This window comes from Fusarium mangiferae, assembly GCF_900044065.1.
Source record: "Fusarium mangiferae strain MRC7560 genome assembly, contig: FMAN_scaffold002, whole genome shotgun sequence".
Lineage (NCBI taxonomy): Eukaryota > Fungi > Ascomycota > Sordariomycetes > Hypocreales > Nectriaceae > Fusarium > Fusarium mangiferae.
In genome coordinates this window covers 2,367,865-2,394,823 of record NW_024573922.1, presented here as the reverse complement: position 1 = coordinate 2,394,823, position 26,959 = coordinate 2,367,865, and the positions used below count along the sequence as shown (strand labels likewise).

At 49.7% G+C, this 26,959-nt stretch overlaps 12 protein-coding genes across 12 annotated transcripts; 5 read left to right on the top strand and 7 right to left on the bottom strand.

The window, feature by feature from the left end:
- Positions 1–1,157: 1,157 nt before the first annotated feature.
- Positions 1,158–3,058, top strand: FMAN_05899 (putative C4-dicarboxylate transport protein mae1; the record flags this gene model as incomplete). The annotated part of the gene is made up of 9 exons (XM_041827388.1): positions 1,158–1,574; positions 1,629–1,668; positions 1,725–1,894; positions 1,944–1,951; positions 2,004–2,153; positions 2,208–2,466; positions 2,514–2,556; positions 2,606–2,835; positions 2,894–3,058. The coding sequence occupies 9 exons, from the start codon at positions 1,158–1,160 to the stop codon at positions 3,056–3,058; spliced, it is 1,482 nt and encodes a 493-aa protein (XP_041678356.1).
- Positions 3,059–3,570: 512 nt separating this feature from the next.
- Positions 3,571–5,469, bottom strand: FMAN_05900 (uncharacterized protein; the record flags this gene model as incomplete). Its single annotated transcript, XM_041827387.1, has 3 exons — positions 3,571–3,679; positions 3,728–4,735; positions 4,805–5,469. The coding sequence occupies 3 exons, from the start codon at positions 5,467–5,469 to the stop codon at positions 3,571–3,573; spliced, it is 1,782 nt and encodes a 593-aa protein (XP_041678355.1).
- An 820-nt stretch (positions 5,470–6,289) lies between these two features.
- On the top strand, positions 6,290–7,113 carry FMAN_05901 (uncharacterized protein; the record flags this gene model as incomplete). Its single annotated transcript, XM_041827385.1, has 3 exons — positions 6,290–6,424; positions 6,484–6,900; positions 6,952–7,113. The coding sequence occupies 3 exons, from the start codon at positions 6,290–6,292 to the stop codon at positions 7,111–7,113; spliced, it is 714 nt and encodes a 237-aa protein (XP_041678354.1).
- Positions 7,114–7,894: 781 nt separating this feature from the next.
- Positions 7,895–10,438, bottom strand: FMAN_05902 (uncharacterized protein; the record flags this gene model as incomplete). Its single annotated transcript, XM_041827384.1, has 5 exons — positions 7,895–8,422; positions 8,473–9,099; positions 9,148–10,086; positions 10,133–10,228; positions 10,331–10,438. The coding sequence occupies 5 exons, from the start codon at positions 10,436–10,438 to the stop codon at positions 7,895–7,897; spliced, it is 2,298 nt and encodes a 765-aa protein (XP_041678353.1).
- Positions 10,439–11,676: 1,238 nt separating this feature from the next.
- FMAN_05903 (uncharacterized protein) lies at positions 11,677–12,154 on the bottom strand (the record flags this gene model as incomplete). Its single annotated transcript, XM_041827383.1, has 4 exons — positions 11,677–11,699; positions 11,752–11,801; positions 11,861–12,066; positions 12,116–12,154. The coding sequence occupies 4 exons, from the start codon at positions 12,152–12,154 to the stop codon at positions 11,677–11,679; spliced, it is 318 nt and encodes a 105-aa protein (XP_041678352.1).
- A 629-nt stretch (positions 12,155–12,783) lies between these two features.
- On the top strand, positions 12,784–13,818 carry FMAN_05904 (uncharacterized protein; the record flags this gene model as incomplete). The annotated part of the gene is made up of 1 exon (XM_041827382.1): positions 12,784–13,818. The coding sequence occupies one exon, from the start codon at positions 12,784–12,786 to the stop codon at positions 13,816–13,818; it is 1,035 nt and encodes a 344-aa protein (XP_041678351.1).
- An 831-nt stretch (positions 13,819–14,649) lies between these two features.
- On the top strand, positions 14,650–15,669 carry FMAN_16052 (uncharacterized protein; the record flags this gene model as incomplete). Its single annotated transcript, XM_041827381.1, has 3 exons — positions 14,650–14,665; positions 14,734–15,031; positions 15,099–15,669. 3 exons carry the CDS (start codon positions 14,650–14,652, stop codon positions 15,667–15,669), a joined length of 885 nt encoding a protein of 294 aa, XP_041678350.1.
- A 731-nt stretch (positions 15,670–16,400) lies between these two features.
- On the top strand, positions 16,401–17,021 carry FMAN_05905 (uncharacterized protein; the record flags this gene model as incomplete). Its single annotated transcript, XM_041827380.1, has 1 exon — positions 16,401–17,021. One exon carries the CDS (start codon positions 16,401–16,403, stop codon positions 17,019–17,021), a length of 621 nt encoding a protein of 206 aa, XP_041678349.1.
- A 294-nt stretch (positions 17,022–17,315) lies between these two features.
- Positions 17,316–19,815, bottom strand: FMAN_05906 (putative NADH dehydrogenase (ubiquinone) 78K chain precursor; the record flags this gene model as incomplete). The annotated part of the gene is made up of 6 exons (XM_041827379.1): positions 17,316–17,433; positions 17,488–19,392; positions 19,446–19,460; positions 19,514–19,565; positions 19,618–19,641; positions 19,701–19,815. The coding sequence occupies 6 exons, from the start codon at positions 19,813–19,815 to the stop codon at positions 17,316–17,318; spliced, it is 2,229 nt and encodes a 742-aa protein (XP_041678348.1).
- A 523-nt stretch (positions 19,816–20,338) lies between these two features.
- Positions 20,339–22,318, bottom strand: FMAN_05907 (putative FMP40 Found in Mitochondrial Proteome; the record flags this gene model as incomplete). The annotated part of the gene is made up of 2 exons (XM_041827378.1): positions 20,339–21,265; positions 21,314–22,318. 2 exons carry the CDS (start codon positions 22,316–22,318, stop codon positions 20,339–20,341), a joined length of 1,932 nt encoding a protein of 643 aa, XP_041678347.1.
- Positions 22,319–23,444: 1,126 nt separating this feature from the next.
- FMAN_05908 (uncharacterized protein) lies at positions 23,445–24,475 on the bottom strand (the record flags this gene model as incomplete). The annotated part of the gene is made up of 3 exons (XM_041827377.1): positions 23,445–24,154; positions 24,204–24,327; positions 24,410–24,475. 3 exons carry the CDS (start codon positions 24,473–24,475, stop codon positions 23,445–23,447), a joined length of 900 nt encoding a protein of 299 aa, XP_041678346.1.
- An 868-nt stretch (positions 24,476–25,343) lies between these two features.
- FMAN_05909 (uncharacterized protein) lies at positions 25,344–26,590 on the bottom strand (the record flags this gene model as incomplete). The annotated part of the gene is made up of 3 exons (XM_041827376.1): positions 25,344–26,093; positions 26,144–26,325; positions 26,446–26,590. 3 exons carry the CDS (start codon positions 26,588–26,590, stop codon positions 25,344–25,346), a joined length of 1,077 nt encoding a protein of 358 aa, XP_041678345.1.
- Between the last annotated feature and the right edge of the window lie 369 nt (positions 26,591–26,959).

Sequence of the window (26,959 nt, the reverse complement as noted above, 5' to 3'; positions counted from 1 at the left end):
ATCGATTTCTCATCCAATAACAGATCTTAGATGAAAGCAATTGGATATGGTTTTCAACTTGATAGGCTGGTCTACAACAGCAGGGCTGGTGACCAAACAGCAATTGAGCACCAAATCGTTTTTGAAGCATGGATCCTCTGATCCTGGTTCTTATCGAAACTTCAAACCTCATCTCGACCGTATCTTCAAGACCTGGAGCTCTGTCAATGGAGGAGGTGCCTTGAAAGACAAAAGAAACAGTGAAACGTCCAACGGAAGCTTTTTCAATAGCCACGATAGACAAAATAGCATATTGCATGTTGTACTTAGTTGAGATCGATCCGAATGATCAATTGCTCCCCGTAATCGTCAACTACTATTCGATCAAGGCGGAAATGGAGAGCGATGCCGGAGGTGCCTCCCTAATGCTCACGTGATAATTCAAACCACACCCAAGTACTAGGTATTACCCTGTATCATGGAAGCTTGATAAGGTAGTGATCTCTCAGGGCTGATCACCTCTTCACAATGGAAGTATTGGCTGTGTCGAGTAGATAATTAATCCATTCCTTGCTAAAATCAATACCCGATCAAATAGTAGTATTCCAGATCTTGATGTGTGAGATGCTTCATTTATTTACGCTTGTTTGAATGGTCTTTAATTTATTCGTAAAGAAGCCCTCTCTGAGCTCTCCCGTCTGTAGAGGAGCTTGCAAAACCGACTGTACTCATTCATCTTCATCCTTGATCAACCTCACTTCACCCTTACACCAAAAAACACACCCTCCACCAGCGGCTCACGCGGATACGAACAGAGACTCTATCTTGCCGACACAAACATCGAAACTTGTGCCGATCTGTCTTGGGCCCAAGACTTTATCGCTCCCTCTCCCGATCTCCCGAAACCCGCAAAAACAGGGCATTAATCCCGATCACGCCCTCCACTATCCCGTCACTACCACTGCCACTACCACTACCACTCCCTGACACCCAATTCAGTTCACTATGCCACTCGCCAACTTTGGGACCCTGGTTCTCCACCATCTCGTCTTTGTCGCGCATTTGGTTTATTTTCATATTGCTTTTTCGCATATGGAACCCAGTGCCCTCGTGGCTCTCTATTGCGTCTCAAAGCTACTCGCCCGTCGCGCTGACGACATTGACGGCCCTCCTCCAGAATGGCCCCCGCCAGTGATCCAATGGTAGCCGGGGCCGAGCTGCAGCCTCCGTCTCCGTCTCCGGTCCCGCCATCCGGGTCGACGTCGGCCCTGGCTACGGGCTATGAGTCTCCGTCTGAAGAGAACCCACCCTTCTTCTCCGTCGTGGCCTCGGCTCCAGCTGCTCCAGGGACCGCCCATTCAAGACATCATGTCGTGCCGCGGCCGGCCTTATCTCAACGGCCATCATATATCACTGCTATACCCCCTGAGCATACCAACGGCCATGCCCGTCCAGGTCGATTACTCAACAATGAGTCCACTCTCACTTCAAATAGCCTGAACCATGTCATCGCAACAGCTGAGAAGGGCCCTGGAAACCAAAAGGTTGGCATTCGAGACCGTATCGCCTGCTATCAATGGACATATTTCACTATGGTATGTCATCGTCTTGACTTATCGATGTCGCTGACCTCGCTAACCCTGTAGTAGACCATGTCAACCGGAGGCATTGCAAATATCATTTACTCATGTAAATACACTAACTCTCATGTTGCGTCCCAGAAGAAAATAGCTAACTCTTGCTAGTGAAGTGGGAAGCACCTTGGCTGCGTGGCATTGGCCTCTTCTTCTTTTTTCTCAACATCGTCCTTTTTGCAATGAATTGTATTCTTATCTGTACAAGATTCCATCTGAGGCCTGGGAGTTTCGTAAACTCCTTCACAGACCAAGTTGAATCGCTCTTCATATCAGCTTCAGTAGGGCTCCCTCCTCTTATGGCATACTGTTAAAACTAACAACAACCAGTTGGTCTCGTAAGCAACAGACAGCTATTATCGGAGTTCAAAAATATTCTGACAAACTCAGTATTGCTGTAATATTAATCAACACCTGCCAATACGGTATTCCGTACACCGGCATATGGCTAGTCCACACCATGGAGTGTGTCTTCTGGGTTTACGCTGCCCTGAGCGTCTCCCTCAGCGCATTTCTATATCTCATATTATGGTCTACACTGTACGCCCAAGTTTATATGCTCTGCTGACCTGGCCGGCTGACTGTCATGACCAGAATCTTCCCCGTCCATACCATGACACCAACCTGGGTCTTCCCAGCGTACCCTCTGCTACTCAATGCCCCCTTTGCAGCAAACCTCATCGCGGCTGCAGATTCAGCTGGTCACAAACTATCAACCAACACTGTTGCAATGGCGCTCGGGGCCACTGCTATTCAAGGAACCGGTTGTCTGATCGCTTTCATGATTTCGTCGGCCTTCATATACCGCCTCATGACGCAGAAGCTCCCTAGGGACATGCAGAGGCCCGGCATCGTGAGTACACACACTCTACTTTCTTTAACGTTGCTGACCGTTGCTAGTTCATGTCTATCGGTCCCTATGGTTTTACCGCTGCTGGCATAGGTACGTTTCAAATGCCTTGCAACATATGTATTATGTCTGACAACATCAGCTCAACTCGGCAGCCAAGCAGACTTGGTAATACCTCCAAACTTTCTTGACAACCCTCAGTTTGCCGCTATCATCAAAGTCATCAGCATTCTCGTCAGCCTCTGGCTCTGGGGACTTGCCATGTGGTTCTTCATAGTTTGCGTCGGCGCATTGTGGAAATACTCTCTTTCCGGCCATCATTTGCCGTTCCAGATGACGTGGTGGTCTTTTGTTTTCCCTAATACGGCTCTTGTATGTAATACTTTCCACCACACCACTTTTCACTGTATGCTCAATTGGTGTCTTACAGGTTACCGCTACCAGTGTCATGGGTAAAATATTTGATAGCAATGGCCTGCATATATTTGCCTCTGTCATGACCGCTGCAATCATCATCGTCTGGGCTCTTATCTTCATCAGAATGTGTTGGAGTCTGAAATCGAGAAAACTTCTGTGGCCCAAGGATGGAAAATAGAGCATATCAGGCTGATTGCAGCATGTCACCGTTTCTTGACCATTCCCTTCCGTCTCATCATAACAGTCTTATTGATCAAGATGTTAGTAGGTCTAGCATATCTAAGGTAACCAGGTCAGCATAAACCGGCGTCAGATTTCTTTAGCATAAGGGCAGTCATCTCAAACTATTTATTCAACTTTCGGACCTCGCTACTGCAATCCGTTTTAAGTACAATCCTCGATGCAAACATCCAGTGGCATGACCAAGTCAACGCAAAGAAGATGCCGTTTATTTCCCTGACAGGAACTCCAAAATCTTCGACAATACCGTTCATGAAACCGATCCTTGTCATTGCGCGCCTCTCATGAAAACAACAACAACAATAGAATGAACAAAGCAAATGTATCTTGGTTCGCTCATGGGAATCTGCAAACGCCGCCAAACTCCATTAGTGATACCTCCGTACTAGTACATACAGCCTCTCCTGCGGTCTCCAAGATGAATGACAATAAGTGGGAAGCATGGCGACTTTATAGCTTCGCCTTGACACCTTCTCCAGCTGTAGCCTCGAGATTGACAGTTACCTCGCCTGTCTTCTCCCCGTGGCCGAAGAAGATGACTTGAACAGTCAAATCATCACTGAGAATCTTTAGTAATATGCTGCTTAACGCCAATGTCATAACTTACCGGTATCGTCGTGAGAAAGGCGAGGGCAGCGTGAGCAAAGCGCAGACCTGCTCGTCGTTGTTGCCACCAAGGGCGTTTCGGACAAGGTGTGTAGCAACATTCTTATCCTTCACGGTGAACCGATCCTTAGCATCCGGGTCAATACCCCATTGCTGAACGCGGATGGGGGTCTTGTTGCCATCGGGTCCGGCGGTCTTGCTCTCCTCAACGGGTAATGGTGTTTTTGATGAGCCAAAGATCTTGTTCCATGCAGCATCAAACTGTGAGTTGGTTCCAGACTGTCCCTGGGTCTCAATCCACTTGCCTACAAGGCCAACAACCTCTTCATTGGTGAGCATCTCCCAGAGGCCATCGGTTGCCAGGACAAGGAAATCGCCATTCTCAGGGTGGACCTTGGTAGTTGTAACGATAGGCTCGGCGGTGACATACGGAGGAGTCTTTAAAAGAGGTGAAGGGCTGCGACCAAAGAAGTTCTCGCGCAACTTCCAGGCAACATCTCTGCTCCACTTGTAGACGGCATCTCCAAAGGCACGACTGGGCTCTAATCCACCAAGAACACGGCCATTTCGGATGACGTGGTCCTCCCCAGGATGCTCCTTGCGCATGCGCTCAACCTCTTGAGGGTTGCTACCCGTTTGATCTTCTGACAGAGCAGTGGCTGTCCACTTTCCGTTCCCTGCTCTGCGACCAAGGACTGCGCGAGAGTCACCAGTGCATGCAACCCGTAGGAGGTTGCTGCGGCTGTCGTAGAATGATAGCAGAGCGCACGATCCTGATAGTGCGGGCTGTAGAATCTCGGCTGCGACGGTCTTGGAACCGCCCTTAAACACCTTCTCCACGCTCTTGTGGACGATCTCGTTATCCAGGTTGTTGAACCCAGTCTTGATGGCCAGATTTACTGCATCCTCAGAAGGAAGATCGCCGGAAGCCTTCTTATAAGTTTCGTTCAACTCGCGGGCGACGTAGTTAATCAGGCTTTCCCTCAAGGTTGCAGAAGTAGTCCATCCCCTGTGTCGTGTGAGTTAACACCCTCTTCTTAGACTGTGACACAAGCTCTATCACAAGATGAATACTTACGAATGGCCGTCGAAAACACCCCAAAACATCCAATCGCTGTTGTCTGTCTCGACGGAAGATCTGCTTGGGACTTGGACAATCTTCTCGGCGTGATCGTCCTCGATTGGGTCGTTACTGGGCAGCTGTACCAGATCGTAACGTGTGACGCCCTGCCCTCGGCTGACGGAAAAAGACTGTTCGAGGCGACGAAGCTTCTGCGTTGCTTGGTCGGGTGTCAACATTTCGACGATGCGACGCCCGTCGTCACTAGTTGCCTTGGAGATGGGCCCCTCGCCAACAATGGTGCCTTGTCTAAGTTCGTCGGCGCCCACTACGAGAACAGTCCGAGTTGGTAATACATCCGCTGTCTGAGTCGAGGCGAGGCTAGTCCTAGGGCCTACAACCGAGCTGGAGGTATCAGAGATGTTCAGAGAGTACCATGCGCCGTATCCGACGACGATACTGGATACCAGCGCGACTGGCAGGCGACGAAAGTACATAGAGGACCTCAAGGGAATGGCACCTGTAGGTTTGCGGCGAGTGTTTCGAGCGTGTGCACTAGCCTTGGATCTTTCCTGGGCGAGAGTGAAGGACGAGACGGCAAAGCCACGACGAGGAGTGCGGGAGAGGGTGCGGACGGTCGATGGTGAGGTCGTCCTTAAGGCTCTCACTGCGGCTCGATTCATCTGGACGACGGCGGGGGAGATTAGGGCCAGCCTGGCAGAAGATCGAGGAATTAGCCTATGGCTATGAAGAAAAGGCAGAAATTGTTGATCTCTTAATATCAAAAAGACAACTAAAATAACCGATGACAAAGTAGACAAAGTCAAGGGGTAACAGGAGGACGGTGATACCAGTAGTGATGGATGATGAAGGTGGATGGAAGCTAGTAGTGGGTCTGCGCGCTATCTTATCGCGACCATTCGCCTTGAGACGGTAATTATAGCCTGAGGTGAAGCTTGGTCTTGAGTGACTGCGAAGATCGGAGCTTGATGTTCTTGAATGAATATTTAATATTTGCATGATCTGACTTGTCTGCCTCGTCTTTGCACACACAGATACACAACATCTGCCTAGACCTTCCACTGCGATTTATCCCGAGCCCCCCTTCTCACACTCTCATAGTCACGTCTCACGTCTTTAGTCTAAACAGTCAGCCCCACGTGAGCCAGTGCGATAGCAGCCGACCTGAGCTTAACTCACCTCAGTGTATAAACCGACGTCTACCGAGGCTCTCGCTCTTCACTGCTATTTCAGAGGCTCTGCGCTGGGTGACCCTAAGTCCTGAATAAGTCAAGCCTTGACCAAGGTTAGTAGTTAGTAGTCCTGTGAGCTTTACCAACCCCGGATTGTCCTCTCACATGTTAGTGAGAACCCTTGCACACTATCACTACCACTATAATACCACTCTCTTGATGACATTGAACCCTCATGTCTCAGCATCCGTGTTCATAACTCATCGAGTGCCTGCAGATACCAATATTCACCCAATCGAGACCTCCTTCAATGGATCAACAACAGGAGGCTTCATCGGCCCAAGGGTCACTCGCTGGAGCTGACCGCATCAGAGCCCTGAAAGATGAGACTGCTATCTTCACTGCGTTTGACACATACCCGTGGACAAAGGATAAAAACTTTATGGTAATATTATATCACATAATATCGTATGTCTATAACCCGGTCACTGACATGAATCCCAGTCTGGTCTCTACGCTATTCTTGGCGAACCAGGCCAGCAAAACCCTCAGGCATCTCTCGCAGATATGGCTATCCACGCTCGAATATTCTACTATGCTCAGCGCATTGGTGTCAGCATTGAATTCAGCGCCTACAAGGCGTGGCTTGCCAGTAATCCTGACTATCAGCCCCTAGATGTCCTGCCTGAGGAATATCGCCAGCGAGACGTAGCCAATGCTTCTCCAGTGCCGGTCCTAGACTGGCAGAAAGCTGCACCAAAGACAGATCTATACGTTGATCGAAAAACTGCTGCTGCTCAGTCTGGCTCACAAGATCAACCAAGTTACCCAATGGGATTTGCCGAAATGATCAAACTTATCCAAGAAGGCAAGCCTGTGCCTGGTATCCGCCAGATCCCAAACACTGTTGTCAGAGATCCTGTAGGTCCAAATCTGAGCGGCGGCAACGCGCCTACGCTAACCTTGATACAGGCTGTGAAGCCAGTTGGAGCGAGAGCTGTTCCCAGAAAGCCGTGGGAAAAGGATACCACAGTTGACATGCCTGTCCTCCCAGATCTACCAAAAGCACTCGACACAGAATTCCCCCCAGTACAAGACGATGGGCCTGTTTCTTCGGCAGCTGGGGCTTCTTAGTTTCCAGAACGCCATTTATCATATCATATAGCATCAATGGCGTTGGGAGTAGCGATCGCTTGCAAAAATACACTTGATTCTGACGCTGGGCGGAACAAAATCACAGAGGTACTATAGATGTGGCGACGTACTGTCACAGTATATGGGAGAAGCATAAGTTATAAGATAATAAAAGCATCAATCGTTTATTAAAAGGTGTTTAATAACTACCGTGACGACCCGAGTGCTATAGGGAGACGCCGAAACCCAGCATCTGCACAGAAAAACAACATACAAATTCGTGAACTCTCCCTGACCTCTAAAGGCATCCTTTCGGATCACCATCACTCATACTCGCTAATTGACTGAAGAAGCGTGGCTCTAGTATCCCATCAGGCGTCTTCCCGCTCACCTTTCGAGTAGCAGCCTATGAGCGGTGGGATAAGAGGGCCAGTCCTGCGAGGGCTGCTGTGGTGATTAGCATCTGCCATCTCCTCCATATTGCAAAATCGATAACCATAATGTGTCCAATGCACCCGAGCAGGCTGTAGCTAGCTGGGCGTAGGATGACGTGTGATCTGTAAATTACTTGCGTTGGGAGATGTTTCTTAAGAAAGGTCGACATATTCTGGTTTGTTGCGTGATCTTGACGAGTGGAATGATTGGTGATTCAGATAGGTTTCCTTGACAAGGATGAAAAAAAGAATGAAAAGAAAACAAGGGAAGGATCGGGGAGGCTCTGCATTTCCAGCAGACAGAGTCCTCGTCGATGTCAATGATCGACGGGCGAGGGAGAAAGACTTCAACGGTAACCATTGTTGTAGCGCGGCCCAGGTCCCATGCGTCCACCCATTCCAGGGCCAGCACCAGGACCAGGACGAGTTGCGACCGCGTGGTTGGTACAGAGCATACCAACTCGGGAGCCAAACTTGGAACCTCGCAGTGAAACCATGTGCTTTCTGATGTGGGCAGCAACGATTTCGCGATGCTGCGGAGAGGCATTGTTAAGAATCCACTGAATGAGATAGTTGCCGTATTGGTCACTTGCAATGTCAATCAGTGGGATGCGAGTACGGTCACGACGACCTTCACAGACTCGGTCCAGATAACGACCAAGGAATTCTGCACCTCCAATTTTGAGACACTTCTCGACGACCTTCGAAGCGAACTGATCGGTACTGTACTCAGCGGCGTAACGAATAACATGATCAATAGCTCGACTGCGGTCCGGGGGAGCACCGTGTTCACAAATATGCTGGATACACCAGTTGCCAAATTGCCCATGAGCGACGATATCAATGTTGGCAAGGACTTCTTCGATACAAGGGCGCTGTTGGTCCGAGTTAGCTTATAATTTTGACGATCAATGGGTTGACTTACCTTATCCTCTTCGAGGCAGTTTTCAAAAATGTTCTGCACGACAAGACTACCGGTCTCTCCCAGGGCAACCTCATGCCACATGCCCCTCAGAGCGTCATTGACAAATTTCATGATCTGTGGGGGTGACTCTGTCCAACGCAGCTCAAAAAGCTTCTGCCAGACGTGGCAGGCATAACGGTGAATGACCGTCTCAGGGATTCGACGAAGAAGTTCGTGAACCATGATAGCCTTGAAGTTTTCAGGAACAGAGTCAAATGCCTTTTGAACGACGTGACATCCGAAGGGATCCATAGACAGATTCAGCGTGTTGCCCCGAATGGCTTCCGCGATGTTGATGACTTGGTCAGGTGTCCCATGCTCAAAGCATCGCTGCACCAAAAAGTTGCCAAAGCGATTGATCATCAATGGATAGGCCTGGGCGACGATTGCGTCGACAATTTCGAACTTCTGGTCAGCGGTTCCGACCTTGAGCTTCTGCTGCAGGAAGATGGAAGCTTGTTGGTCGTTGTTGCAGACTATCTTGTCAACAATATACTTCCAGTTGCAGTTCACGTTACGATCCAAAAGACGGCGATAATTCAGCGGCTCTGTCGGAGCGAGGTAGGTCTGGTCATCGGGCGCCAACACCTGTCTCGGGTTTAGCGTTCTGTGTGAGTACAACGCAGGCAAACCAACCTCATTCTTCCATCCAGAACCAGTGGTAAACTCGGAAGCGTGAGGTGAGAGAGGTGTTCCAGCAGGGTTGGGATACGGTGGATACACAGCCATAGGGCCCAATCCTTGGGGAGCGTTCGACGGTGCGCCAGTTGCAGGACTTCCCATGTAGTCGGACTGATTCATGGGACTATTAAATCCTCCTCCGTAGCCAGGTCCGAATGGTTGAGGTGAGTTGAAACGGCCCTCGAAGCGGTTTCCTCGACGCCCGTAGTTTGACCGCATCATCTCCGTATCTGGGGTCAGGCGTTCACTTCGGTATCCTTCCATCACGGGAAAGGGCGTTCCGGTAGGTTCAGAACAAGGTTGGCTGAAGACACGCCCTCCGAGCCATTTTCCTGGGGTTGGTTCAATGACTGGTGCCTGGACTGTGTTGGCAAAAATTGGCTGATTGCCCCATATCTCTCGGGTACGATTGAATGTCGAAGCGGACATGGCGTCACTGGTGTCAGAGTGACTGTCGTCGGGAGGGCCCCATGTATTCTCGCGAGGGGGATAGACTGGACCACGGGTTCCGAAAGGGGGCACTTCGGCTGTGGTTTTCACAACGCGTGTCTCGGCAAGTTCCTGATCAAGCTTCGAGATTTCATTCTGTGCCTGGGCGAGCTGTAACTTCAAACGCATTACCTCTTCGCTCTCGCTACGAGCTTCATCTAAGGTGGCACTTGCAGGGCGCGTGGTAGGAGCTGTGCTTGGGAAAGCATCAGTAGCGGGAGTGACGGGAAGAGAGTTGCTCGAAGATGCATGATCAAATGCTCTCGCATACTGGTTGGTTTCGTCCCTGAGCTTGTTGGCATCGTTTTGCTGATTCAGGGCAGATTGCTGCTCAGAGAGCTTTGCAAGGAGTTTATCCACAGGGTACACCTGATCGGTGGTTGAGCTATCATGGCTGAGTTTCATCTTCTAACACGGTCAGCAACTTGCAAACTAGACATCTCGGACAGACGTTTGGTTTCACCTTTGGAAGGCCTTGGTTCGCCAACTTCGAAGTGGATAGAGCGGCGATGTTCTTCTTTGCAGGAATGCTCTTGCCGGCTTCCTTCTGCGTCTGTAGTTAGCAGGTGGTTACCGAACGTCAGCAAGAAGAGAGGCCATCAAGGATGAACTTTATCAAAGAATGTTGATGCGGGAAAAGTCTACTTACTGAGCCCGGGGCAAGTGGCAAGGGATTTGAGTTTTCGGCCTGCACATTGGCAGCGAAGATGGGGACAGTCCGTTCAGGAGAGACCCCAGTAGACCCAGCTGAAGACATGATGTCGCGACAATTGGTCCGAGCCTCGGCGAAGTGGTTTTGGTGATGTAGCAGTCAGATAAGAATTGTAGACGACAGAGTGAGCTGTAGGGAACACACGATGAGATAGTGAACGAGTGTAGATGTGTCAAGTTTGTGGTCCAAGAAGGAGTTGATTGTGAAAGGAAGAGAGTGTAGAGGGGAGAGAGTGAAGAAGAGGAAGAAAAGGAAGAGAGGATGGTGGTGAAGGAAGGGGAGGTTATTCACTGACGCAGATTTTTCCACAGGGCCAAGTAGGAGGGAAGTGCGGATGAAAGAAGCGTAGAAGCGGCAGGTGCCAGCAGCCGACAGTTACAGCCTACCTAAACCACCACTGCTCCTTCCACTTTTATTGCAAGTGTCAGTCTCAGCGGGCACCCGACTGGCAGTGGAAGCAAATGGGGGTATATTATGGAAGACTATGCGACTTTACAGTGACATGGCTCCCTGAAATCTCGAATTTGTTCGAGCATACAGAGAAGTCAGTGTTCCGAATCGTGTGCCTGTGATTCAGTATCAAGAGACAGATCGATATATGCAGGACAGGCTCGGCAACACATGGCGCACATGCCGACCTAAGCTCCTAGCCTTGGACTCGTATCGAAGGTGCTCGGTATTCTAGTTGGAAGTTCTTGCTTCAGTTGGGAGTTAATGTCAATAGGAGCTGAGTGAGGTAAGAGCGAAAGGAACAAACCAGATGTCAGTCCTTGACTGCACGCGACACAAGGTCAGAGAAAAGGCTTATGATCAAGCAGCTGTGGTATCAAAGAGCTCACCAGCAACCTTTGACACAGTTTTTATTCAGCGGAGTTGGTGTGTGTTTGCAAATGCATTTGCTACTTCAGTGCAAATCATGTGTTCTTTGGCCGATGCGTCACTGTTAGGATATTCAGGAGTCATGCGAAGAGCCTTCGAGTTATTGGAGTATATCTAGTGAAACAGCCCAATAGACTGAACATATAGAGGCATAGCACACAGAGCAGAAATTTCGAAATATGATTGATGTAATGGGTACTGATACAAATGATTATACATACTGCGATGGAAGGCCACTTGAGGATCTATTGGCTCCTACGGCCACCTTCATCCCTCGGCCAGGCTTTATGAGTCGTACAATTAGCGTCTGGATTGGCACATCGGTCAACACTCATGATCCACGGTAGGGTGTCTCATTGCCGCCCGGGCCAACATTGGAAATATCGTCGTCATTATTGTTTGATTTATCGCTTCTTGTGAGTGGGAGCTGCAGGGTGTTAGTACCTAAGGTAGTTTTTCCCGGTATGCAATCCACATACCTGGAGGTCCCTTCTTCTTCTTGGGTGCACTCTTTCCGCGGAGCTTGAGCCTAGAGATCACGCCGTCAGCACTTTCACATATCCTTGAGATTCCCAATATCTAGCTTACTCTTCAATATACTCGAAGCGATCCTCCTCACCCTCGTCCCAGGTAGCCAGTGTCGGTCCGAACTCTCGCTTGAGATCTTTGATCGTTGCTGTCTTTCGAGGATAGTAAGCCGCCATGGCCGGTCCTCTTAATCGCTGTCGTAGGACCTTGTTGCCCATGCGTACACCTTCGGGGTTGTATGAGGTCGCGAAGACCTGGCATTGCGCCTACGGAATATCATTAGATGGACCCAGATCATTTCATGGAGAAACTCACCTTTACCAAGTCCAGTATACGCGCTCGTGGGACACTCATCGTGGCGTCTTTGGCATCAATCGTTGCTCTTGTTAGCTTTTTGAAGCTTGACTTGACGTCCGAGGTGAAGTTGAGCAAAACACTTGATTGGTCAGAGCGAAGATCAAGTGGGTCAGTCAAAGGAGTGCCTTGAGACCAACCAAAACTCCGATACCTCCACTCATTGAAGATATGGGGCGCCTGCGACTAGATTTACAAGTTGGGATTCGATCAGATATCACATAAGACGCGTACTTGTGAAATTTTATATGGAATCTTTTATTTCGATTAAAATCCTATCGTTAATACCCATACAGTGTTCATGAAAATTAAATGTTGTCAATGGCACGAGTGTCAGAAGACTTAACGGCCTTGAATCAGGGAGAGGAAAATACATTGAGGAGGTAACTTATATAGCTGCCTTGGGAAAATAGTATTCGGAAAAGGTCCAACTGAAACTCGTCTCCAATAAGGTAGTATCCCAAAGTTGTCTAGGAATTTTCATCACTTATTATGGTTCAGATATCAAGTTTTCGCCAGCTGAGAACTTTCATAGCTGAATTGTGGGTCTTGTCCCTAAGATTTGATGAAACATCGAAAAGCACAAGACTTGGCTTTTTTATTCGCGTCTCATCATAACAAGAATCAATATGTCTAAAAGGCCGAACCAAGATGACCACAGCGTAGAGGATGGGCCACGCAAGCGCGTGCAACTCGATTCAGAAAAATTTCCTCTGGCTGGCACTATTGCTTCTGTCGCGCCTGGGGTGTCGCGCTGGACCGTGGCAGATATCCCTCCATGCCTACCACCTCTGCCACCGATAAGGCCAGAACTTGAGGAGCAAGTTTTCAGGCATCCTGGGCTAGGATGGCCTAACTATGAGAGGTTGGAGTGGTATGGTGATGCAGCCCTCGAAATGATATCCACAGAGCTTGTCTTTGAAACCTTTGACGACCTACCCACTGGACGAAGTAGTCAACTTCGTGAACAACTGGTCCGCAACCTCACGCTCTCAGATTATTATCGACAATACGGCATGCAGTATAAAACAAAGATTCCCACGGATATGGGCTCAATGGTGGATTTGATTAATCGAAGCGGGAGAGACAAGGAGACGATCAAGATCCAAGGCGACGTTTTCGAAGCGTACGTTGGAGCAGTCGTCAAATCAGAACCTCACGGCGCCGCGAATGCCGTCGCTTGGCTCAAGGCACTCTGGGCTGGGACAATCAAGGCACAAATCAGGCAAGCAGAGCAGCATCGCAAAAACGCCTTGAAAGGCCAGCGATTCCTAGCTCGATCCTCCGCCACTACAGCACCCACAGAACAGACAGACACTACACAAGCCAAACCAACCGTGGGGCCCAAGGCGCCATCGTCGAACAAAGAACGCCTTGCTCGATCAATCGTCGTCAGGGGCATCAAACTTCGTTACGAAGACATGCCTTGCAACAAGAAGGATAAGAACCTCAATCTCCCTTTGTTTACTGTTGGCGTCTATCTGGATGGGTGGGGAGAGGCCGGGAAGCTGCTAGGTTTTGGGACGGCACTTGGGAAGAAAGAAGCTGGCGAGAAGGCAGCGAAGTCTGTTTTGGAGAATAAGAAGCAATTGAAGGTTTATGAAGCTAAGAAAGAGGCCTGGATAAAGGAAGCACAGGAAAAGGAGCCAACTGCTCAGGCATAGTGCTGGATGAGAGCATTCTGGAAACATGAAACCGGGTCACGATGAGATGATGAATACAGTGCATAGTACCTCAAATCATAAAGCAATTGCCAGTAAATAATGAACAAATCTATAAGCATGGAAACAGATGTGTGATAAAGATAGAAGCATTTAAGCCGGAAAATTTCTATCCTCTGATCAGTTGGGACTCAAGTCTAACGAGGAGTTGTTTTATGCTGTTCTGATCATGAAATCACGCCGAGCTCCAGGCCTTTCCCATGTGAAATGACCCCAGGCCCAGACACAGGAGGGTATTGAGGGGAAGCTACCTTAGTTTACCTTACCCCTGGGGAACCCTTTTCTAGTGGAACCGGCCCTGAAGGCACATCCCCCGTGTCCGTGTTGGCGTGCCGTGAAGTGCGCCGAGGTCAAACATTTGCCGATAAACAGGCCTCCGCATGCTCTAGGAACAGATCTATCATCATCATCCAATTGCTTCTGATCGCATTAACTCATCTTAGGTTCAATGACCCTCTTATTTTCTGTCCTAATGGAGTCATAATACACGGCGACTAGACTTCTTTTATTGCCTTCTACGTGTAAACTAATTATTCAATCCTTTATTTCTTTCGGTATACCCGTCACTTCACGATCAATTGCGAGCTTCTTATTCTCCTTTCTATTCGGGACCTTTCTCTCTGTGGGGTTCCGTTATCTCGGCCAACAAGCCGCGGTCCGATAAAGGACCCCAGGTCGAAGGTTGAGCTTAAGCTCGACGTAATCGCCACCACCTCTGTCGGCCGCAATTCGCGAGCCGCGAGCCATCTTTCGTCATAAAACATAACCGCCAATATGGCGGACTCAGTAGGTATGCTACATTTTCCAATTTGCGCCTCATATGGATGTTGTACCACGGTGGCTGACGTGATGAAACAGATCGCGTGTTTGTACACGCTCTCAATACCGTCAAAAAGATACCCAAGACTGGCGCATCGAGGCCACCTCCAACCGATCGACTCCGGCTATATGGACTTTATAAGCAGGCTATGGAGGGTGATGTCGACGGTGTAATGGAACGTCCAACAGCCGCCTCCGGAATGGCTTCCGACGACCTACAGCGCGAGAAGGACAAATGGGATGCATGGAATCTGCAAAAAGGACTAAGCCGAACAGAATCCAAGAGAAGGTACATCGAGGCGCTGATAGATACGATGCATCGATATGCGACCACGCCGTAAGCGCTCCCCTGAAGCCCAGCGCAGGTCACAGTACGATCGGGTTACACTAACACAGTCTCCCAGGGATGCCGAAGAACTTGTGTCAGAACTCGAATTTGTCTGGAATCAGATCAAGAATAACAGCCCAAGCTCATCATTATCGTCGCCGCGAGCGAATCGATCGGCCGGTGCATCCCAACCATACGAAGACGCTGCCCAAGCAAGCGATGCCGAAGGCCCTATGAAGGAGATCAGACCGATGAGCGAGTACGACGAAGCGGAACTCCGGTCCCAGAAGCAACTTGAACTCGAGGACGATGATATCGATGGAACGCAAAATCACGATCGAGTTAGTGGCCGGTGGCAGCGAAAGGTCGAGCGTGCCCTGACAACCATGTCTGCTGAGGTAGCTGCGTTACGAGAACAAATCACAACAGGTCGAGAGTGGCGGGCAAAGAAGGAACGCAGCCTACCAGCTTGGGTGAAATGGTTTGCCTGGGTGGTTGTGAAGCATTTGTTCGCCGACTTTGTCATTCTGACTGTCGTGTTATTATGGCTGAGAAAGCGCAAGGACCGTCGCCTAGAAGATCTAGTGAGGGCAGCTGTTAGGCTTGCTAGGGAATATGTCCGAAATGTGTTGCCTTCTCGAGGTTGATGGTACGGCAGGGTACAATCCGACGACAGCACCTCTCGAGGTCACTCAGCCTGATAACGATAATCAGGCGTATATCAGCAGGGTACAACACTGTCTCTCACCGCATTAGGTGGTTGCCATGGCTCTGTCGAACTTTCAAGCTAACCTGGCATACATTGGGCCACGAAGGGCACATAACTCAAGCTGGGGAATCAATAGGGGCCCCCAGTAGACTTTCTGTCGGGCAACTAAATGATTATTGCTCTCGGTGTATGATCACAAGCATTAGGCGTCTTATGGGAGTATGGGTTATCATTGTATTTGTAACAAGAGAAGCGTGGTCATTTTGTATTTTGGAGTATGTATCAGGTACCTAGATATCGGCATAGGTACATGGCACTTGTTGTAACCATTTCCAAGCCATTTATCAAGATAAATTAAGACTTTGTTTCATGACGACTGAATATTGTTTAAGCCTAGCTATCCGCCCTCCCCCCTCTCGAAAGAAAGGAGGTTCAGATCGACAGGCAGTTTTGATAACCTATTTTCACCTTCACTTCCATCTGTTAGGTGAGGTTGCCTGCCTGTCATATGCAGGTACAATCACATTGCAGCAACCCTCCAATATTCGCCCTCCACCCACCCACTCACCTCCAACATCCTCAGCCTCAGTGCAACACCAACTGCACAAACAGCCACAAAGTTTGCCATGTCTCATCCCCCATTCCACCAAAACACTTAAAATAAAAGCCATGGCGCAACCTCCTCGACCTACCGCGACCGTTAACCCTCTGATGGGGATTTCAGACCCTGAAGGTCATCCCATCATCCCAAGGCTGATGTCATGCGCGCCGGCCATTTTCTGCCCTATCGGCGAGAACGACAAGCTCAAGGATTCACTCAGCTCTTCCTCGTTCACCAAGCTCGATTGCCTGCAGAAAGAGCTCGATGCTCTGAATACTCACGCAGTCGAAGATCGAGAGAATTTCCTCGCCCTCGTTGTTCGCGAACGTGAACGCATCTTCCAGGAAGGGCGCCGCTTTCAAGCCCTCGAAGAGCTGCAAGGCGGCCAGGTCAACCCAGACGTGCCACTCGGCCTTACATCCCAGGAACTCGGCATCATGGTCGCAAACATGGAGGCTCCAGCAAAGCCAGGTATCCCAAACACGGAGAAGATCCCGAGACCAAATCTCGACGCTTCTAATGCTCGATCATTGCGAGAACGCCAAGCTTACGAGCAGATGCGCAACGTGCTTCATTTTTCGGAGATGGCAGCGCATCGTGAGACTGAGATCAACCATCGCCGAGAGCTCCTCGAGGCAGCTATCAAAAAGGAGCAGCTAAGGCAAGACCAGGAGCGTCGAGTCAACTAGAATTCGGCTCGTTCACCTGGACGGCAGCATGCCATACCTCAAAGCATCAAGTATGTCAACGGGGCGTCGCAAGTCAACCACGACAAGGAGATGTACATGTTCCTCGCGAACCCGAATCGCAAGCGAAAGTTGCCATGTTGAATCATTTGACGAGGTGCACGTCGTAGTGAAGGAATTAGGTATTCAACTCATCTACCTTCGGCCTCCGTCCGACGTCCTATATGTACAGATGCTACGAACTTCCCAGACGCATAAAAACAAAGTAAATATTTCTATTCTTTTGCAGCCACCGCCTCATACACCGTACTCGACCTGGCCCATGGGCTTATCCTCCTCCACGCCAGGAGCCATAAAGTTTGTCCTAGGGTCACCCGTGGCCTTAGCGGCTGAGCAGCGAGCCATTGTAGGAGAGCTAGGCATAATGTTAATAGGAAAATTTACTAAATACTGAATCGATTTCACATACCTTCGTGAGATAACATCGGTGAAGTAGAAGTTGTCAATAACCTTCTTGAGAGGTGTTCCGGTGACCTGGGCACCCTTGTTCTGGTCGACGAGCTGGACCTTGCTCAGAGCAGGGAGAGCGACGGGCTCGATAACGTCATAAGCAGCCAGAGCAGGGCTGATTTCGACCATACGGTCTCGGACCATGGCAACATCGTCATATGGGAGAGGAGCGCCAAGGAACTCACTGGCAGCTCGGAGAATCTTCCAGTCAGTTCGAGATGCACCGGGGAGGGAAGTAGCAGCTCGTGTCATCTGGACACGACCTTCAGTGTTTATGTAGGTACCAGCCTTCTCAGTATAGGCAGCACCGGGAAGGACAATGTCAGCAATCTGAGCACCCTTGTCACCGTGGTGACCCTGGTAGACAACAAAAGCGTCCTTAGGGATATCTGCCTCGTTCACCTCATCAGCACCAAGGAGCCACACGAACTTGGGCTTGGTCTGGGCAACCTCAGCAGAGGGAGTAGTGAAGCCAACTTCAAAAGCACCAGCACGAGAAGCCTCACGCTGGAGGACGTTGTAGCCCTGCCACTCCTCAGTTCGGAAGTTAGAAGCATGCTTATCAACGAAAGCACCAATGGTCTCGTAGTATGCCTTGGCATCCGCGTGGTCAGTAACACCAGAGCCAACAATAATCATAGGTCGTTTGGCATTCTTAAGGGTCTCTCCGAAGGGGCCAGAGAGAGCGGACTTGAGAGCAGCGTGGTCGGTACCAAAGTGCTCGAACTCGAATGTGGAGTCCCATGTCTCGCCAACAACACCGATCTCAAGGTCGGATCGGAGCCACTGCTTTCGGATACGAGCATTGAGAACGGCAGCCTCGTGCCGAGGGTTGCTGCCAACAATTAGGATTGCATCAGCCTCCTCAATACCCCAGATCTGAGAATTGAAAAGGAAGTTGGATCGGACATCAATACCGTGGGCGATGGGTTGGCTCCCGGTAGGGGTATCGAGAGCCAGGTTCTCAGAGCCAAGCTTGTTGGCCATATCCTTGGCGACGACCAGAGACTCGACCTCAGTAAGAGCACCAGCAATGACCTTGAATTCGTTGCCCTGAGGGTTCTTAATCTGATAAGCACGACCAATCTCAGTGAGAGCCTCCTCCCAATCAGCAGGCTCGAAGCGACCCTCACGGCGGACCAGAGGCATGGTCAATCGCTGAGTCTTGAGGCCGTCACAGGCAAATCGGGTCTTGTCGTTGATCCACTCCTCGTTCACGTCGTCGTTAAGTCGGGGCAGAATTCGCATGACCTCCAAACCACGGGAGTCGACACGGATGTTGGAACCAAGACCATCGAGAACGTCAATAGACTCGGTGTGCTTCAACTCCCAAGGACGAGCTCGGAAAGCATAGGGCTTTGACGTAAGAGCACCAACGGGGCAGAGGTCGATAACGTTACCAGACATCTCGGAGTCCAGGTTCTTTTCGAGATAGGTGCCAATCTGAATATCGTTGCCACGGCCAGTGGAACCCATCTCCGGAGCTCCGGCAATATCGTTGGAGAAACGAATGCATCGGGTGCAGTGAATACATCGGTTCATCGAAGTCTTGATCAGGGGGCCAATGTTCTTGTCCTCGACGGCTCGCTTGCCGCCAATCTCGTGGAATCGGCCTCGGTCGGCTCCATAACGCATAGACTGATCTTGAAGATCACACTCACCACCCTGATCACAAACAGGACAATCGAGGGGATGGTTAGCCAGCAAAAACTCCATGACACCCTCTCGGGCCTTGTGGGTCAGAGGGGAGTTAGTCTTGACAACCATTCCGGGCTGTACGGGCCAAGCACAAGAGGCAACGGGCTTCGGGGCCCTCTCAACCTCCACCAGACACATTCGGCAGTTACCGGCAATCATAAGCTTCCTGAAGCATTGTCAGCGATGAATCGATCGTGGGAGGATTCGAGGGTATCGCACTCGTGGTAGCAGTATCTAGAAAGAGTTAGCTAGGCTATTCAAGCTTGGCACGAACCATCTTGACATACCGAGGGACTGTTGATCCCGCCTTCTCGCAGGCTTGAATAAGAGCAGAACCAGCTACAATTCCGTCAATAGGCGCCCATAAATACAGTCAAACAACCCATCATACCTTCAATCGAAACCTTCTTTCCATCTAGCAACAAGGTTAGCCTCTATATCGTTGTCAATGGCTCTATGCACAAAGATGCTCACCAATTGTCAGCTCCACCTCGGCCGGGCGCTGGCTTGTCGTCGCGAAGGTTCGCGAGACATTGACCGCCCGCCGGCTCGTCCGCCAAGCCGAACGTGCTAGAGTATTTCGGAGCATCGTGTCGCCTTGACGGAGGGAAGATGAAAAGGGTTGCAGGGTCGCTGGCGGCGAATATATGCTCAGTCGTTGACGTCTCGAAAGGGAACCTGCTGTTCGGGTGATGGATTTAGTGGCGCTAGTCCGCGATTAATTTACGTTAATGCTCATTGGCCAGTGTCGATTTCTGCCTGCCTCAGGCCACAGCACTGGATCCTACCTCATATTTTGCATTTTGCTGCTGGAGCTTTTTGAATTTTTCTTCTCCTACCAAATTAATTGTACACGGGCACATTTTATTGTAGGTGAGCTTGCGCAACAGATCTACTTCGGTAGAGCTGTTGCTTCAGTCGAGTCTTCCTCTATCTTGTGCTCAAGATCAATATTTACGCCGTTTATGGAAGCATGGAAGAGTAACCAATCTCCATGACCGCTGCCTCTTACCGCCGGTCGTTACATACCACCAACCAAATACTCAGAGTAGTCGTAATTTCTTCATGCATCAAAAAGTGTGCGCGTCTCCATTTTGGGCCCATGTAGTCATCTATGAACTGCAGCTGCATTGCATAGCTCGCTCGGTCTTTGGGGGATCATCTGTCCATCGACGCTCCTCATCTTTATCGCCATTGTACGTCTTTCCATTGAATGTCTCCCCATCCCAGCGATCTTCGAATGGGTTGAGAGACATGTGCATGACGCGGTTAAGCACATCTCGCTCGCCACCCTTCTCAACGCGTTGGATGAGCTCATCAAGGATCCAACCGCGAGGAACGAAGTTGGGATTCACTCGCTTCATCGCCTCGATTCTGTCGCCGTCTGTAGATTCTGAGACGTTCCCTCCCTCGTCCTTCCAATCTTCGATGATACGCTCGCGCCAGCTTTCAAGCCAGATCGCAAGACGCGCTCTGGCATCCTCTTCGGAAATAGTTGTTGGGGGCCCTTCTTTGTGGAAGAAGACAGACGCCTTCTCGTTCCGTGCTTCTCTCGTGGCGGTATCCTGCAACTTAAGCTTGCTGAGACGACGAAAGAAGTGGTGAAAGTCAAGCTCCAGGGCCTCCAGAGTGTCGAGAGCCTCACTGAAAAGGATATCAAAGTCAGAGTCCTTGTGTGTCTTGAGACCGAGACGAGCAGTCATGAGTCGTTTGTACTCTGCGAGGAACACTGCCTTGTACTCTTCTCCAGCCTGTGTAATAAGCTTCTCGGCCCTTGCCACTACTTCAGCCTCTTGCTCTTTGGTAACGCCTTCGTTGACAAAAGTTGTATCGTCAACATTGGGGCCTGCGCCCATGAGTTCACCGATGGCCTCGCCAAAGCGAACGAGGTTCCACCAGATAATGGTGGGTTGGTTTCTGTAACTATAGCGAAGGGTGTAATCATCATGATTGGGTGTATAAGCAGGATCAAAATTGTCCATGAAAGCAAATGGACCAAAATCTATTGAAAGCCCGTAGATCGAGGTGTTGTCCGTGTTCTGTTGTAGGTCAGCAGGGGTTCTATTTCGCAGTTATGAACAACGTACCAAAACACCATTCATAAACCCATACGCTTGCCAGTGGGCCACCACTTTGGCATTGCGCCGTACAATTTCACGATACAACCTCGTAAATCTGTTCTCTTCGGAACCATTTTCTCCTTCAATAGTCTCAGAAGAAACTCCACGCTTGGGATCCAGTGATTTAACAGGCTCTTCAGGGTCTTCAAGTCGACCTGGCAGCTTATCCCAGCCACCAAATACGTCCTCGGCGATGTATGTGGCCAGTTGTCTAATAAGCTTACGGTCTCCTCTAGCTCGAAGGATATCAAAGTTACCAAGACGCAACCACGACTGTGCAAAACGCAGAACGATGGCCCCCGGCTCAATCGTCTCTCGACGAACCTTTGAATCTGGCAGAAGCGTAAGTGATAGCGCTCTAGTAGTGGGGATCTTGAGGGCATTGAGTGCTTCCGAGACAATGAACTCTCGGATACTGGATCGTAGGACCGCCTTTCCATCAGCGAACCGTGAGTAGGGTGTCATGCCAGCACCCTTGAGTTGGAGCTCATAGCGCTCACGAGACGCAGGGTTGGTGGTCTCAAAAAGAGAAATGGCCCTGCCATCGCCTAGTTGGCCAGCCCATTGTCCGAATTGGAAGCCTCCATAGCACTGGGCCCAGGGATATCCTCCCTCGAGCTTCTCTTCATCCCAGCCATATAACTTGTTACCAGCTACTAGCTGCCTAAAGTCATCGGTCGACTCTTCACCAGACTTGATTCCCAAATCGCGCAACGCCGCTGGGCTGATGGCCAGAAGCTCCGGATCCTTCTGCTCGGCTGGCCGGACCCACGTGTATACGGCATTGCGAACTTGCCGGGGTGTGATCTGATCCCGAGGAGTTTTGTGGGAGTCGGCAGGCGTTGGGAAAATGGAATCGGCGGGAAGAGATTCGGTCAAATGCCATGACTTGGGAAGATCCGCAAGTGTCGCGCCTTCGTAGCTAGACGCCGGCGATAATGCGCCATTGCCGTTAGAAATATGGGCAGCCATTTGTGCGAGTCTTGGTAGATGTGATGCTGGTGGTGAGCGCGGGACAGCTCTACATAGGGCGTTGCGACAGAGCATCAACGGCGGGACGTTATGTTTAGGGAAGAGATGGATTTGTAGGGAGTGTGTAAGGATTTGGAATCATCTATGTAGACATTAACGAAGGCGACATTTCAATGGTTCATAGCGATGTGACGGTGCTTGGGTGACAAAAGTGGCAATTACTGACGGTTATCATCGTCTATCTTGACATCACCTCTAGTTTCCGCTCCGGGGCCTCGGTGCCGCCCTAGGGGAGGAAAGAAAACTCAGGACCTTAACCCTAAGTGATAAAAAGACTCAGGTAACTTGATATAAATTTAGGATATCTTTTGCCGAGTTTATTTTGACACCTTATATCAAGGTCTTGTGTTTTCTTGCCCCCCCGAGGGCCGCCCCACGATCCAGATCTGACAGGACTGACTGTTCGGTAGAGCAGGCCCCGTTTATTCGGACGCATGTAAGACGGAACCGGGCCGCCATTCAACTTCATTTACACGACGCAAGAGAGTATGTGGAATCAAAATGACTCCGATAAATTAGAGTAGTTTTAAGAGCTGCATTGGCCGACCACTTGATCAGTCTCTTCACGTTGGCGAGCTACCCTGTATCTTCAGCTAATCGCTGAACATGGTGCAATTAGAACGACATGAACATTGCTCTCTGGGGTTTTAGAATCGTAATAAAAGCTGAAAGAAGTCTCAGTTAGTGGTTACCACTCGTAATCAGTCCCTATGGGCTTTGATTATATGAGCGAATAGACCTTGGTTCATCATTGACATAGTTTCTCTAAGGAGTTCGGGTCATCCGTACAGAAACGCCCTATCTATCGAACTCCTAATCCCCCAGATCGAACTTTTCAAATGGCGTGAAGGAGATGATGTGAAAGACCAAGTCCTCCTTTTTTATAGATAGTCTGTCAGCAAACTTAAAAGAACCGAGACGTACTTCAGATATCGGAACCTTCCATCAAAGTTAAGCCCTAGAATTAGGAGCTTATTAAGAGAGATTTTGATGGCAACTCGCCCAGCTAAAACAGGTGACTATATCTATCTGACACGAAACGACAAACAGACCACCAAACCTTCTCCTAGGACCTATCATTCTCATCAAACTTGTTCCTCCAGAACCCACGGAAATGCTTCTTGGCACCGAGTCGAGAGATCTCAGCAATCTCATCCTGTGTCAACTTGAATTTAGGTAGCTTAGCCAAGTATCCCTCAAGTCGCTCAACCTTGTTGCTTGTTGTAAGCGCAATGATGTCTTGGTCAATGACCCATCGAAGACCGACCTCACTTTCGGTCACGCCGTACTTCTCAGCCAACTTTGTGTAGAAAGGGTCGACAGGTCCGCCCCTAGCAGTAACAATAGGAGTAAGGGGGCCGTAAGCAGAAACGGCAATATTGTGCTTCTTGTGAAAGTCAACAAGATCGCCGTGCTGGAGATACGGGTGGTACTCAATTTGGTTGATAACAGGCTTGATCTTGGCGGTCTTGAGAACAGCCTCAAGGTGCGACTGGAGGAAGTTGGAAACACCAATAGACTTTGCCTTGCCAGATTCCTTGATCTGCTCCAACTCAGCCCAGCGCTGCTGCAGGTCCTCATCGGTTTCGGCGAACCAAGGGCCGTGAATCAGGTAGAGATCCACATACTCCAGACCTAGCTTCTGGAGAGAAACATTGAAAGAGTCAATAGCAGACCCCTTCTTCTCAGCAGGGATCTTGGTGGTGACATAGAGCTGCTCCCGAGGGACACCGCCAGCCTTGATGGCTTGCCCAAGCTCCTCTTCGTTGCCATATACTGTAGATTTGTCAGATGTGGCCACGGCGTGATACTTTGTTCTGCTCACCCTCGGCTCCGTCTAGATGGCGATATCCAGTCTTGATAGCCTTGGTGGTGATGTCGACTACATGCTGGTCGAGTCCACTCTGAGGATCTTTCTTATACTGAGCTGTTCCCAGACCGAAAGCTAGCTAATGATTGTGAGTGGTGTTCCGTATCGAAGATGATTTGGTCCGTTCAATGTTCTCTCGGAAATAAAGAGGATAAACTTACAACCGGAATCTCATTGCCGTCATTGAGTTTGTAGGTGGGGACATCCTTCGTAGCGACACTGCCCATCTTGGCGGTATTTCTCAAATTTAGTGAGCGAGGAATGTGTTTCAGGTATGAATTAGTCAAATCTTCAGAAGCCCAGAGTCTAGAGCGAGAAAATTGGTATGAAGAAGGGTGATTGCCGCCGAGAGCATGTACACTGTCGCGTCGGTTTAAATAGGTGGTTCCCCTTCCTTGTACCGATACTTGATCTCCTCCCCCACCCTCGGGTTTGATATGGTGACTTGCGGCGGTACAATTCCGTGATTTATAACGATATGTATGAGGATGGGGTAAGGAGGAGGTGAGTTACTAAGTAGCATGTATTGCCGTATTATTAATATGGAGTGGGTTGTAGATTCTACGCAATTGTAACCACCAGTATCGTGACCAAACGTCTAAGAGGGTGCTCTAGACTTGGCTGGGCATACTCGGTAGTAGATGATAGAGCATTCGAACTCTGTTCTGAAACGTTCTTGAGAGACACATTTTATTTGTTAATAATGTTCCAATTTAAAAACACTCATGAGTTGTTAGATACTTATTGCTGGTATGTATTCTTTATCCTGCCCACCTTGGGACTCGGTTTTGTTTTTGAGTTGCGCTAGGCTAGTTCATGTCACTGTAATGCTGCGTATGCTCAATACAGAAAAGACGGCGGCAATTCGTTACATCAATGACGACTGAATGTGTACGAAAGGCGTGACCTCATTTGTTCGTGGCCGGTCTTGCAACTTGGTACCTATGCTACCTAAGGTATGAGGGTGAACTGTACGTATATAATAGTGGCTTGCCGATACCGGCTGCGCAACAACCAAGAAATGAAATTCATATACATAAACTTCGGAGAACACAATGCACAACGCTATACCAGCGAACTGTCATCAGTCATCATTCACAGCTCATCGTCAGATTCAGTGTCACTCCCTGCAGGAGCGGGCACAGGTGCAACATTTGTCGACTTCTTTGTCTCGAACGGGAGAGCTCGCGGTGGCGGCGGTCTTTCGCTCTCTCTGGAAGCAGTCTTTCCTCGTGAAACAGCATATGGCGCTTTGTTCTGCTGAGGGGGTCCTGAGTCAAGCCCATCGTCATCTTCGTCGTCACTATCACCGGATGCTGTCGCTTCTGTGGTGTTTCCGGGATCCGTATCCACGGCCTCCTGCTTAAGGTCGACGCTCATCGTGTCAACAGCGTCATCGTCGTCTGATTCTTCAAGTCTTCTTGACGCAGGAGCCTTTCTTTTCGACGCCCTTGACTTGCCAGCTTGACGAATAGGCTTCTTTGGTTTCGGTTGCTGAACAGAGGCTTCGACAGCCTGGGAACGCTGAGATTGACCCGCCATGCTGGGATTTGTTGATAATGTGTTTAATACTTGCTGCTGTTCACGAATTCTGAGCTTCTTCTCGTTGATGAGATCCCTGAACTTCCTCAGCAACGCTGTTTCATCCTCTTCCTTCGCTTTGATTAACTCTTCCAGCTGTAACTGGAGCTGGGCCACAACAGCCTCCGACTCGGAGGATTTTGCCGACAGGTTTGCCGCAGTTTCTTTACTTGAGGTAGAGGCCTCGACCGCTGCACCACACCAATCGAATAACTCAATGGCCTCATCTGGATCATGATCGAGGGTGATTGAGCCCAGACGTTGCTAAGACGGTTAGTAAAAAGACCATGTTTTAAATGGCATCATGGTCTCACAGTGATACCCTGTATGTCCTTTCGAATGGTGATTGAGATAGACTTTTCGCTCTGGACCGTGGCTGTGGCTTGAATATCTGGAAGGGGTACCTGCTGAAACAAGTCTTCGAGAATCTGCTGCCATTCGCTCTCTGAAGCAGGACAATTCTTCACACGGAGAGACACGACCTTATCATGTTTCACTATCAACAAAGTCAGACTCAGGGATCAAAAAGTTGATCACGTTCGCGCCAGTGCTGGAGATTGCAGACAAGGGTCTCCCAGAGTGCGATACTGGAGGGAGGGTTAACGGAATGACTTACAGGATGCGACGTAAGGTTCCTCTCCTTCAGTACCCACCAGCTTCAAATCAAGTTGCTTTGAACCCTTGGGTGTGGCTTGTAAAAGGACAAAGGAAGACTTGTCGTCACTCCGGGGGACCTTGAGGACTCGAGCTTCAGAAGCCATTGGACACGACAGGTCCCGGTAGAAGGGGTCCAGTGAGACTCGTGTGGCTGTCGAGACCTGGGGTTCAGATTGAGGTCGGTGGAATGATACCAGATGACGGGGCGCCTCGGGAAGAATCTTTGATGGAGCGTTTTAACTCCCTTGTCAAAGAAGCGAGTGAGACACGGTATACGGGCCGAGGAGATCAGCGTTTGAAAGCTGGCTTGTTTGAGGAATGGGGGCTTTGAATCAAGTATCAAAGTACGTATCCGTTTGGAGCTACCTATATATGCGGTCTTGGCGAGATTCGAGCGTCAAGGGAATGCCTGATTGGAGAAGAGTTGAGAATGGAAAAAGAGCGATAATATTGACGAGAGTATTATATAGAGA